The sequence below is a fragment of the Notamacropus eugenii genome, chromosome 6 (assembly GCF_028372415.1).
Source record: "Notamacropus eugenii isolate mMacEug1 chromosome 6, mMacEug1.pri_v2, whole genome shotgun sequence".
NCBI lineage: Eukaryota > Metazoa > Chordata > Mammalia > Diprotodontia > Macropodidae > Notamacropus > Notamacropus eugenii.
The window spans coordinates 314,704,645-314,718,537 of NC_092877.1; the positions used below are offsets into that span (position 1 = coordinate 314,704,645).

The 13,893-nt window shown below is 38.4% G+C and overlaps 1 protein-coding gene across 1 annotated transcript in view; it reads left to right on the plus strand.

The window, feature by feature from the left end:
• The window catches only part of SMARCAL1 (SNF2 related chromatin remodeling annealing helicase 1), an 86,693-nt gene that overhangs the window by 50,499 nt on the left and 22,301 nt on the right, over positions 1 to 13,893 (plus strand). Inside the window, exon 10 of the mRNA XM_072617651.1 lies at positions 8,670 to 8,810. Coding sequence (XP_072473752.1) covers positions 8,670 to 8,810 — 141 coding nt within the window. The remainder of the gene's footprint in view (positions 1 to 8,669; positions 8,811 to 13,893) is intronic.

Below are 13,893 nucleotides of genomic sequence, written 5' to 3' on the forward strand. Positions count from 1 at the left end.
TTATGATTTCTTTATCCTGTTTACCTTTTCATGCTTCTCTTGATTGTAGTGTTTGAAAGTCAGATTTTCTATTCAGCTCTGGTCTTTTCATCAAGAATGCTTGAAAGTCCTCTATTTCAGTGAATGACCATTTTTTTCCCCTGAAGTATTATACTCAGTTTTGCTGGGTAGGTGATTCTTGGTTTTAATCCTACTTCCTTTGACTTCTGTAATATATTCCAAGCCCTTTGAACCCTTAATGTAGAAGCTTCTAGATCTTGTGTTATCCTGATTATACTCCCACAGTACTTGAATTGTTTCTTTCTAACTGCTTGCAATATTTTCTCCTTGGCCTGGGATCTCTGGAATTTGGCTACAATATTCCTAGGAGTTTCTCTTTTTGAATCTCTTTCAGGAAGTGATCGGTGGATTCTTTAAGTATTTATTTTGCGCTCTGATTCCAGAATATCAGAGCAGTTTTCCTTGATAATTTCGTGAGAGATGATGTACAGGCTCTTTTTTTGATAATGACTTTCAGGTAGTCTCATAATTTTTAAATTGTCTCTCCTGGATCTGTTTTCCTGGTTGTTTTTCCAATTTGTTTTTCCAATGAGATATTTTACATTATCTTCTATTTTTTCATTCTTTTGGTTTTGTTTTGTGATTTCTTGGTTTCTCATAAAGTCATTAGCTTCCATCTGCTCCATTCTAATTTTTAAAGAACTCTTTTCTTCAGTGAGCTTTTGAACCTCCTTTTCCATTTGGCTAATTCTACTTTTTAAAGCATTCTTCTCCTCATTGGCTTTTTGGACCTCTTTTGCCAAATGAGTTAGTCTATTTCTAAAGGTGTTATTTTCTTCATCATTTTTTTGGATCTCCTTTAGCAAGCTGTTGACTTGCCTTTCGTGATTTTCTTGCATTGCTCTCATTTCTCTTCTCAATTTTTCTTCCACTTCTCTTACTTGATTTTCAAAATCCTTTTTGAGCTCTTCTGTGACCTGAGACTATTGCATATTTGTTTTGGAGGTTTTGGATACAGACGCCTTGACTTTTATGTCTTCCTTTGATGGTATGCATTGTTGTTCCTCATCCAAAAGGATGGAAGAAAATACCTGTTCAATAAGAAAGTAACCTTCTATACTTGTTTTTTTTTTTTCCTTTTTGGGGGCATTTTCCCAGCCAGTTACTTGACTTTTGAGTTCTTTGACAAGAGGAGGGTATACTCTGGGGACCTGTAAGTTCTCAGTTCCTCCAAGGTGGCACAATCAAGGGAGAGGAGTTTACTCCTTTCCTGGCCTGAACTCTGGTCTGGGAGCAGCCACAAGCACTCCTCTGCCTAGGATCTGCTAGTAGGATTCCCTCTCCAGACCCTCCACCAGCTACCATGCCAGCCAGCAGTCCTCCTGACCCCAGAACAGCCACTCAGGACTGAGACCCAGATAAGCAGCTCAATTCTCCCAGAGTTTTTAAGCGGAAGGCTCCAAAAATGGCCACTGTCTCTGCAATGGCTGCTACTGGTGGGTCCAGACTGCTTTCCCTTCTCACCCAGGTGAAAAAGCTTTCTTACTGACCTCTGAAGCTGTCTTTGGCATTTGTAGGTTGAGCAATCTGGGAACTGTTGCTGCTGGTGACGTCCTGATGCCTGCTCTGGTCCTGTCCTTTCCCTGCTGGGGGGCCCACTGGGCTGCGCTCTGCTCCAATCCCGGTGCGATAGACCTTTCCTGTCAGCCTTCCAGGTTGTCTTGCGCTGGAAATCTCTTTCACTGTGTTGTTTTGTGACTTCTTCTGCTCTAGGATTTGTTTAGAGTCATTTTTTTGCAAGTATTTTATGGGCTATGGGGTGGCTCTTCTACAGGTCCATCTTTCTACTCTGCTATCTTGATAGTGTAAAACCCTTAACAGATGTTTGTTGAACTTAAAAGGTTCCATATACACTATACAGTTAATTCACAGCTGTTTCATCTAATTTACAAATGGATTTTGCCCTCTGTCATGCAACTTACTCCAGTAGCCTTCTGACTACACTCCTTGCTTCCAGTTTCTTTTCCACACAGCTGTCAAGTTAATGTTCCTAAAGCATAAATCTGACGAGGACACTTCCTTGCTCAAAAATCTTCACTAGCTCCCTGTTGTCTGTAGGCTAAAATATGGAATCTCCTGACAGGCCTCTAAAGGCCTCCACAATCTGACTCTCACCTACCTGTCAGATCAGTTTCACAGTGTCCCCATTCATGAGTCCTGCATACATCAAACTGGCCACCTGTGTCCCGAAGTCAGTATTCCATTGCTTGTCTCTGCCTTGGCACAGACTGTCTCATGCCTGCGGTGTTCCCCCACCCCACCTCTGCCTCTTCTAGTCCTTAGCTTTCTTTTTAAGGCTCAGCATCCCTGCCTTCCCAAGCTTTTTCCTACCCTCTGCTATGTACCTACTCATCTGATTATATCTATAATCCTTACTGTTAGCAAGGTAGAATCTTCTTGCAAACAGGCACTTTTGGGATTTTGGCTTCATTTTCTCAGTATCACTGTGGTATGTAGTCAGTACTTAATGTCTCCTAAATTGAATCAGTCAGTCTCTTCTTAGCCTCAGTTACTCTCAGATGGGTGTTTCTGGTTTCTGCTGACTCTTGTAAAGATTTGAAGATAAATGGAAGCCTAGTCTAGGTTTACTTAGTCATGGACCTGTTTCTCCTAGCTTTCACTAGGTAACCCTTTCTTTGTCAGAATCTCAGGGGCCAGGTTATCATCTTTGCATCACTGAATGCTCTCTATTTTTTTTTTTAGAAGCTCATAGGAGCTTGTATTTGTCTTTATAAACTTGACAGGTAGGATTATACTAGAATAGGATTTTTTTTTTTAAACATCTCTTTTATATCCATGATGAGATTTCCCTTCTATTTATACATAGTACTTCTCCCCTCCTGCTCCCCCCGTTATTTCCCTGGTTCCATATTCTAGGATGTGACCTTATCTAGTTCTTCTAGTATTCCTATAGGGTGGATCTTCTTTGTCTTTTTTCTAAGTCTGTGAGTTTCTCTTGCATTATTAGCATGCATGGGCCCCATCAGGTTTGCTGTGTGTGTGTAGCTTCATTATTGATGGTTCTTTGATCTCCTGCATCAGCTGTTCTTCACCAACATCTATCGTTGTGGTTAGTTTCTCTGTAATATTTACAAATTTAGGGTCACCTTTCAAGTCTGACATCCTTTCTTTGCAGCCATTATTTTTCTTTTTACTCCCTGTAGTCAGTATTAATTTGTGCTTTTCAGAGAGTCTTCAACTGGTGGCATTTCTGTCATTCCAGGCACCCTGTCAGGGTTTTTCTCATCTTTCACTCTCCCATCAGAGAAGCCCTTCTGAGTTGAACTTCAAATGTTTGACTTTTGAACATTTTAAAGGTTCTCAGAGAACTGATGAACTCTGAATTCAGATTGAAGTATGATTTTTTTTTACTTTCTTCATTTTTATTATTTTATTTTGTTTGTGTTTTCTTTTGCAACCTAGCTAATATGGAAATATGTTTGGCATGACCTCACATGTATAATAGAATCAGAGTACTTGCATGCTCAAGGAGCAGGGAGGAACAGGAGGGAGGGAGAGAATTTGGGACTCAAAAGTTTAAAAATGATTGTAAAAAATTTTACATGTCACTGGGAACTATTTAATAAAATACAAATAATTTTTAAAAACCAAAAAGAATAAAAGTTTTCAGAGAGATCACTGATAGGATGGACCAGTAAAATTCATATTTGAATGTTGGTCAGGACATTACTAGAGATACCATCTCTGAGATAGCAAGGCATAAGAAAGTTGAGGAGTTGATTTCTGGGAAAGATGGAATCTCTTCCATTGTACTGTGTATCATAGTATGTTCACTTGGAATATATTTTTATATCATGTAACTGTATTTGGCTTTTTGATTATCTGAATGTAAATTAGTCACTGTAGTTACCTCTGTGAGAGTTATCTATGGCAAATTTTAAAATTTCAATCTTTTTTATCATGCAGCTTACTTATACCACTTTCCCCACATCCTTCTGCCTTTTAATTGATTTGCCCAAGTAGGAAATATGTTTTTGATTTTGTTTTGTTTTTTAAATAAAGATTGAGTCTCCCTATCTCTACCAAGCTAGAAGTGCAGGGACTACTGGTGGTCCCAATCCAACTGCTAATTGAGTTGGAAATTTCAAGTCTGTTTTGTTTCTCATCTGGGATAGTTTGCTCCTTCTTGGGCTACCTGATGCATACACCCCATTTCCCACCCTCTAGGTACTCACCATATTGATGCTGGACTTAGTGTAGACACCTGATGAACTTAGCCCATTGTGACTCAGAACTCCTGAGCTCAAGAGATCCAGTAGTCACAGCCTCCCTGGTAGTAGGGATTACAAACTTATGCCACAGTGCCTGGCACAAATACATTTTAATGTTAGCCTAATCTAACTACAGGAAGGGAAATCCATGGAGTTTTGTTTTGTTTATTTGCATCATGAACTCCAAAGCAAAATAGTTGTAAATTATTTTGGGGTAGTAAGTGTTGATGAGTTACTTGTACCACTGCTTCCCTCCTTTAAAATAATAAAGTTGACCCTATTATAATTAATTATTCAATTTAATGTCTATTTGTGGTACCCACAGAATCCTCCTCTGATGCCACATAATATACATATTCGAGTTCTTTAAGGCTGTGCTGCTGGAGGTCAAGCTGCAACTGGTTCTGTAATGTTAGAAGAGCTCTGACTATATGGTCTCAGAAAGACAGGGGCAGCTTTTTCAGGACCAGCCCAAACTGGTGCTCCTCAAAAACAGGCCAAACACTTGGTGCCACATTGTTTGGCAATGGCCATCCTTGAATCAAAAACAAAAAAATTCAAAATGGTGGCTCTCATAACTTTGCAGCCCTTTTCCCTTGATGGTGACAGACTAGCAGAAAAGGGAAAACAATCACAGTCTTTAGACCATCTCTAGACATTCACTTAGCTGTTCATGCTCTACATGTGATCATCAAATGACCAGCACATAGACTTGCTGGTGGAGGAACTGAATTGTCTCCATCTGGATTTTCTCCTTACAAAGGAGTCTAGAAGCCAGAAGGAAACTGCAGCTAAATAGAAGGATGGTCCACATGCCCTTCTTAGAGCAACAAATAAAGGACTTGGAAGGATTCCGTAGATCAGTAACTTTCCCTACAGTTCTCTTTTTCTGTATTTATGGAAATTTGTGGAAATATTTGGGGTTCATTAAATTCAAAATAAAATAAATTAGGAGGAAAAAAGTCATTTATAGGATTGGTTTCATGGGTGTCCAGAAACATCATTTTCTGGCACATTTGTTCATCTCATTGCTCTCACACTGAGAGTTCCTAACATGTCTATAATATATAGCTATGTGTCTTTTTGGGGGCTTAAAAACATTGGTATTGCCCTAAATTGGAAGTTTTTTGAGGTCGTCGAATAGACGTAAGTTACTTTGTAGAGTACAATGTACGGATGATAGTTTACAACAGTTTATAGATGATAGTGTCAGGAATGTAAACCAGATGCTGAGTTCTCCCTGATCTCAGCCTCCTGGGGTTCAAGCTTTTTTCAGGGCTATCCATGGCAGGCCTTTTTTTTTCTTTCTTTTCTGGTAATGCACCCTCTGCCTTCTCACCCCTCCAAATATTTTTTGACCCTTCCAACCATAATTATACCATCCCACTGCAGCCTGAGTAGCCAAAGGGAAGACTGACTCTGTCTTAGCCCCAACCTCTAAATATCTGACAATAAGACCTGGCCTTAATTCCCATCACCTGACCCAGGAGCTCTTTGTACCAAGGGCACACAAGTCAGCAGAACATGACTAAGGTACTGAATGATGGACAGATTTTCTCCCACTGATAACAGACTTTTCCATGTTTCCCCCTTTTCATTGAAATAGGTGGAAGCCAGGCATGCAGCCCCTGCAGATGTCATTTAAGAAGCTCATTTTTATGTTAATGAGGCTGCCTTAAACCATGCAGGAAATTACCAGGCCTGGATAATTTAACTAAGGGAAATTATAGCTGGAGAAATTCATAGCTCTCCGGTCATAATGAAATTAGGTTTAGCGTTCCCAAGAGGACAAAAGTACATGTTTAAGGACTGAGTATGTGTAAAGACTGCTTTTGTCTTCCCTCTCTCTGTGTTGCAGGCTTGTTTGTTTATTTGATGAAGCATCTTTCCCATTGGAAGCCTCCCATTTTTCCCCCTTTCTGATGATTTGTTGTGTATGATTTTCTTTCAGTCCCAATATTTACTCAAGTAAAGTCGTTACCAAGCTGTCTTCAAAGCTACCAGGATCTACAGTTAGGTCTTTTCCCTGAAGCTAGTATTCTTTAGTCCTATTTAGTACCAAGTTTCTCCTTTTTTTGAGTCTGGCTGGACTCTCTTGGTAGCAGGTGGAGTATCTGGGTCTGACTTCCTTGGATAAATTTAATTTCCCAAGTTGTGAGGGTTATTTAGTAACAGCTTTTATTTTTAATTAATTTTTTTCAGTGAACAAGCATTTATTTTTTTCTCTATCCTACCTCTACATACATTTAAAAAAAAGAAAAAGAAAGAAAAGAAAAAGAATATGCTTGTAACAAATATGTACAGTCAAAACAAATCCCTACATTGGTGAGTCCCCGTTAACATAGCTCATCCTGCATGTAACAGCTTTTAGAGGATGATGTTGGTGATATAATGCCAGTGCTGAGGGATGCATAGACATCATCATTGTTACTTACCTGCCCTATGACTCCACCATGCATAATACTATCCTAGCTGTCAGAGACCCAGACCAAATAGTAACTAGAATAGACTAGTCCCTACTACCTCTAGCATAGGTTCCCAAAATGAGTGATACAGCCTTCTGGGGGACAATGGACTGATGCAGGGGGAAGTTGTAGCCTCAGGTACAATTGGGGGGTATTGAATAAAAAGAAGGGGACAGTAGAAGCACAAGGTAAAAAGAAAAGAAAATTCAAGCATGTTTCATCTGTTATATAACAGAGTTAAAGTCATAGTTAAATTTTTTTTCCAAATAAATACACAAAATGCTAATTATAACTGATCAGTGGTCAAGTCTCCTGACAGGTCTTAAATTTGTGGGGGTTTTCCTGAATCAAAATTTTGGTGAAACAATATTGAATCATGTAACCATATAGTATCGAATTGTAAATAAGTCATTTATACACATATTCCTGCTGATGCATGCTGGACTTCCCAACAACGTGAGACCCACTTGTCTGCCAACACTTGCTTGTTAAGACCTGTCAGCAGACTTAACTATGACTTTAACTCTGTTATACAACAGATGAAACATGCTTGAGGAGGGTTTGCTGTGGGGAAGGAGTCAGTCCAGAAATTACTATCACATTTTTTGGAAAGAATCAATAAAAAAATGGAAATTTAAGAAAAGATTCATTGCATGTTCCCAGAAACTTTTTTTTGCCATCATTCTAAAGTTCTGTAACATTTTATATAGTAACAGAATTTTATGGTCAGTCTCTCAGTTATCCAAAACTTGTAAAAATAGAAGAAACCTTGACCAGTTATCAAACTAGGCAGCTGGGGAAACACCAGTGGCTAAGTGATACAATAGATAGAGTTCTAGGCTTAGAATCAAAAAGACCAAACTTCAAATCTGACTTCAGATACCTACTAGCTGTGTGACCCTGGGCAAATCATTTAACCTTGTTTGCCTCAATTTCCTCATCTGTAAAATGAACTAGAAAAGGAAATAACAAATCACTCCAGTACTTTGCCAAGAAAACCTCAAATGGGGCCATCGAGAATCTGACATGATTTAAAACAATTAAACAAAGGGCAGGGCACCATATTGGATTGGATAGCACTGGGCTAGGAGTCAGGAAGACCTAAGTTCAAATCCAGCCTCAGATACTTACCACCTTTTTGACTCTGGGCAAATCTCTTAACCTCTGTTTGACTCAGTGTCTTCATCTGTTGAACAGGATAATAATCATACCAACCTTCCCAGGTTATAGCAAGGCTCAAATGAGATATTTGTAGTTCTTTGCAAATTTTAAAGTGCTATAAAAATACTAGTTATCATCATCATCATTAATCATTATTAAGCCATGTATATTAGCTTCAAACAAAGACTCCAGGCCCAGCAATAAACCAACCCTATAATGTATTTTGATTGTTCATCTTCCCTTATATATCCACTATTGTTCCCAGATTTGGGTAATGCCTTCATCCCCATTTTATAGAAATCATACAAGAGGATAATATAAGGACTTATCTGAAACCCCCTGAAACTGATTTCCACTGTTGGACATGTCTTAGCAAGCTAAAGAAAAGCAGCTGTGACAGGGACTTACAGCTTAGAGGGACTCTGCTGTCACTCAGAATGAGTTAGGCATGAGGAAGGACCATCTTTACTTGCATGTACTTTTCTGAGTCTCTTCTCTTTGGAGACAACGACTCATCTTTGAGCGAACCAGAGTCCTTGAACTGAGCAGGTTTTAAACTTGACATTCTTAACCAAGATTCCTCCCTAGCTCTGGTATAGGATCAAAACCTGAGAACTGTCAGAAGGTGGTGTGTCCATCAGGTGAAAATGTTTGCATCATCTTAGGCTATTTTTTTTCTAATTTGTCCAGTTGAGGCCCATCTGTAGAATCCCAATCATATACTCATCCAGCTCTGTGCTATGTTTTCCAGGCTTCCAAGAGAGTGATCTTACTATCTGGGACGCCAGCCATGTCACGACCAGCAGAACTCTACACGCAAATTGTTGCTGTCAAGCCACACTTCTTCCCTCAATTCCATGACTTCGCGTTACGTTACTGTGATGCCAGAAAGGTACATCATCCCTCTCCCGTTATCACACATCATTTACTGCTTTCGTTGGCATTCTTGTACCTTCCCCAGTATAGAGGCCAGTGAGTCCATTCTGTATCATAAACCAGAAGAATGTGCCTGGGAGGGCTGTGGTGGGGAGGGAGCTGGCCACAAAGTAAAATTAATAAGAAAATTCAAGAAACTTCAGATCTGCCATGTAAATGGCAATGAAGGTAGAGCCTGTGGGAATGTACTAGAATCAATTTAATGTAAGCAAAATGATTATTTTAAAGAAAGAGGTAAAAATCAATACAAAATAAATAGATGGAGGAAAATGCAAGCCTGGTAACTATTGCATTAAGTGTGAATGGCTTCAACAGCCAAGTAAAATGAAAAAAAAGGAAAAAATAGATCAAAAAGCAAAACTTAATCTGCCATATACAAAAAAGTATATCTAAAAATAAAAACACAAACAGAATGAAAAATGAAAGGGGGGAACAAAATTTACTATATTTCAGGCAATTCCAAAAAAAAGCAGGAATTGTAATCATGCTCTCAGAGAAAGCAAAAAAAGAAAATTCAGAAAGTCAGGAGAGACAAATAGAGGAATTATGCCTAAAGGCACCATAGACGGTGAAACAATTAGCATAATTAATCATATTAAAAACAAAGAAAGCAAAAAATCATATGATTATGTCAGTGGAGCCTTTGACAAAATATAACACTTGCTAAAAACTCCTAAAAAACATAGTTAAATAAGGACTTCCTTTTTTTAATATGATAACAAATACCTATCTGAAAAACAAAAGTTAGCATCATTTGCAATGGACAAATACTAGAAGCTTTCCCCATATGAATATAAGTCAAGTATTACCCCATCTTTACTATTTGACTTAGTTCCAGAAGTGCTAATAATAGCAATAAAATGAAAATTAAATTAAAGATGTGAGCATTAACCAAGGAAAATGAGGTTATCCCTATCTGTAGGAAACATGATGACTTAGAAAATCAGCAAAGAAATTTACAGAGATAATTAGTAAGTTCAGCAAAGTAGCAAAATTATATTTATATACAAAATAAATGCATCGTAAATGATAGCCTTTATTTGTAACAATAACCAAATCCCAAAAGGATAGAAAGTGACGTTCCATTCAGAGTAAGTATAAATTTCCTTAAGTATCAAACACTTGTCGTAGAAATAAAGTTGACTTAGGTAACTGGAAGGATTGTCATTGTTCATCATTTGGAAATTCAGTATATAAAAATATCAATCCTGCCTAAATTAATTTATGGATTTAATGCTATGTTGATTCAACTGTCACTTTGTTTCTCTAGAGAATTAGACAAAATAAAATTCACTTGGAGGAACAAAAGGTCTGAAATCTCAAGGGAAAGGATGGATGGCTAAATGCATGGAAAATGACACTAGAGTGTAAAGTTGTGATCATCAGAATTGTTTGGTGCCAGTTAAAAAATAGAAAAATAGACCCATGAAACAGATTGGATGTATGGTTGCAAGAAACAGGCAAACTTAATAGCCCAGTGTTTGATAAACCCATGAACAACAATAATAATTCTTCCTCCTCTTCTACCTCCTCGCCCCTACCCTTTCCTCCTCCTCCTCCTCCACCAGGAAACTGTCATTTGGGGAAATAGTCTTTGCTTCAAATATTTCTAATAAATGTCTGACACTCGAGATATTTAAGGAAGGAACATAAATACATAATGCCCCAAAGCCATTCCCTAAATAGTTTAATGATCAAAATATATGAATAAATATTTTTAAAGAAATATAGACTTTCAACCATCATGTAAACGTTTGCTCCAAATCACTCATGAGGTTCATACCCAACAAATTGTCCAAGGGCTGTGGAAAGTTAAGACATATTCATATATACTGGTGGTGGTCCAACAATTCTGGGAAATAGTTTGGAATTAATTCTTTTTAAAAAAAAATGTGACTGCATTGTGATGCTTTGTTTGACCCATTGATCCCTAGAAGGGATTCTAAGGAGGTCAGAGATAGAAATAGAGACCTCCAATGTACCGGTATATTTCTAGCAGCACTTTTTATGGCAGTAAAAATTTGGAAACAAAGTAAAAGCCGTTAGTCTTTCTGAACAAATTGTGGTGTGTGAAGGTAATTAAATATGATTGCACTGTAAGAAATGGCAAATATGAGGAATTCACAGAAATATGGGAAGACTTGTATGAACTGATGCAGAATGAAATAAATAAAACTAGGAGAAAAATAGTCATATTATCAGTAATAATAATAGAGCATAAACAAAATAATAATGATAATCACTAGCATTTATATAGTGTTTACCATCAAAACTCCAAGATTGATGCTATTATTATTCTCATTTTGTATTTGAGGAAACAGAGACAGAGAGGCCAAAAACACAACAAGATGCCTCATAATTGCAGTGACTAATCTCGGTGCTGGAAAAGAGATGAAAAAACGCCTTCCCTTCCTTCCCTTGGGGATATAATGAGCTATGAGTACAGAACGTTGCCAAAAATGTCACAATGGTGTGTTAGTTTTATTCAGTTTGTTTTCATTGGTCCACAAAAGCTCATTTGTGTGTGTGTGTGTGTGTGTGTGTGTGTGTGTGTGTGTGTATGTGTTGGGGGAGTGTTAATATCTGAAAGTGTCATATTAAAAACTAAAAGGATGTTTTAAAAATGCAGCAAAGGACAAGAAGTTGAGATTTTTAAAAATATCTCTAGGGAGGAAAATTCACTCATTCCAAAATTTCCAGTTCCTCACAGTCTTTACACTGTATGAAATGTACATCAATATTCTCTAACTCTGGCCATTTATCTCCTGAAAGGATTCATGCTTCTCCAACCACAAAATAGTCAGGTGTCTTTGGCCAGTGTAGCCAGATCCCACACAAAGTAAAGTACTTTCTGGCTTCTGGGTTGACTTGTTGTCTCCTCAGCATCGCAAAACAACCTACAACCTGTTCCCCTATTTCATATATGCTTTTTTTTCTTGTTTTTTCATGAGGGGGCTGTTTTTCAGGCTTATTGACAATAAGTACTAAAAAGCTCATTGGCAGAAAGGAATAATTAATCAACCATGATGGACCAAAAAGCCTGGTCTTGGGAGATTTTTGTTAACAGAATAAAGTCTTTCCTAGCTCCCCAGGGCCATTAAAACCATTTTAAGCAAGAGGAACAAGTTGCTGCATTGGGACCTTGAGAGGATGTTAGTGGACATCAGGTGTGTTGTCTGGCAGCAAAAATATCTCTTCACCTTTCCTTCACTCTCAGTGGAAAAAAGTGGGCTCTTGAGCCCAGTGAAAAACTCTTAAGTGAGAAAATTTCTGTTTCCTTCTGTCAGCTTTTCAGGATGGCCCCATTAGCCTCTTCAGTTGTCCCTTGGCATGAGGACAAAAGGCAGTTTTTTCTTCTTTCAATCAAGAGTTGTTTTTAAGTTTATTTTTTCAATTAAGCATTTTTATTAATCTGCCCTTTCTCATCTCCCCATACTCATTGAACAAATTTAGAAAAGAAAGAAAAAGACCTCAGTGCCTCGCTTCGTAACCCAACTGAACAAATGCCCACATTCACCACCTCTGAAAGTGTCTGTGTATTTCAGTATCATCTCCAGTCAGTAGGCAAGGGGCTGTTTCAGCCTCATTCTTTTGGACCTGGGGGTTATCATCATGTGGATTTGAGTTCTAAAGTTTTTCAAAATTGTTTTCCTCGGTAATGTTATCATCATGTAAATTGGTCTCTTAGCCCTTCTGTCTTCACTTGGCATCAGTTCATAGAGATCTTCTCAGCTTCCTCTGAGATTGTCCAATTCATCATTTCTGATGGTGTAATATATTCCATCACTTTCATGGACCACACTTTGTTTAGCCATTTTCCAGTAGGAGAATACCTCTTAGCTTCTAATTTTTGACTCCCATGAAAAGAGCTGCTGTATTTTTGCACATCTAGATCCTTATCCATAGAAGGCATCTGATGGCATAGAGCAGGGCTGGGGCCTTGGCCTGCTAGGTCCTTGGGTGTGTCCTTTTGACTGAAGTCCACATTTTACAGAACAAATTCTTTTGTTAAGGGATTATTAATTATTTGTTCTATGTAGTTTGGATTTAGTCCAAGGGCTGTACTTGAGGATCTAGAGGGCTACATGTAGCCTTGAATATTGGGCCTGCAGTCAGGAAGACCTGAGTTCAAATCTAGCCTCAGATTCTAGCAGTGTGACACTCAGCAAGTCATTTAACCTCTTCATGTCTCAGATGGAAATAGTAATAAAACGGGAATAATAATAACTACCTCCAGGTTGTCGTGAGGTTAAAATGAAATAACAGATGTCATATGCTTTGCAAACCTTAAAGCGCTTACGTAGATGCTAGCTCTTTTTGTCTTTCTTTGGAGATTGGGCCTAGTTGTGGTATTTCTAGGTCAAAAGACATGCACAGTTTGGTATCTTCTGGGCCTCCTTCCAGAATGTTTCCAGAATGGCTGGACCACATTGCTGCTCTGAGCCCTGACTGTAGTCTTCTTTACACATTAGAAAAGATAGAATGTATTTGAATGCATTTTGTGTAACACAAAGGACTATATAAATGTGAAGTTAATAGCTGACATTCACGTAACATTTTACAACAACCTTGTGAGGTAGGTGCTATTATTATCCTAATTTTACAGATGAGGAAACTGAGGCCTTAAGAGGTTAAATGACTTGCCCAGGGCCCCCCAGCTTGTTAATGTTGAGCTAGACTTTGAACTTAGGGCTCACTGCTCCTAAGCCAGCCCTCTACTACCTTATCTAGCTGCCCAGGTTTACATGAATGATCTATGGCAAAGAAGAGCTACCCTCTCTGTAAGCCTCTCACAAACATGCAAGTCCTTGAACTGGAAACGATCGTAGAATTCATGTCATCCCTCTTCCCACACAGTGCGGGCAGACTCTATGTACTGTCTCAGCATTCCAGCCTTTGCCTAGGCCAGAGGTGGGGAACCTGTTGCCTCAAGGTCCTCAAGTGTGACCCTTTGACTGAATCCAAACTTCATAGAACAAATCTCCTTAATAAAAGGATTTGTTCTCTAAAACTTGGACTCAGTCAAAAGGCTACACTCG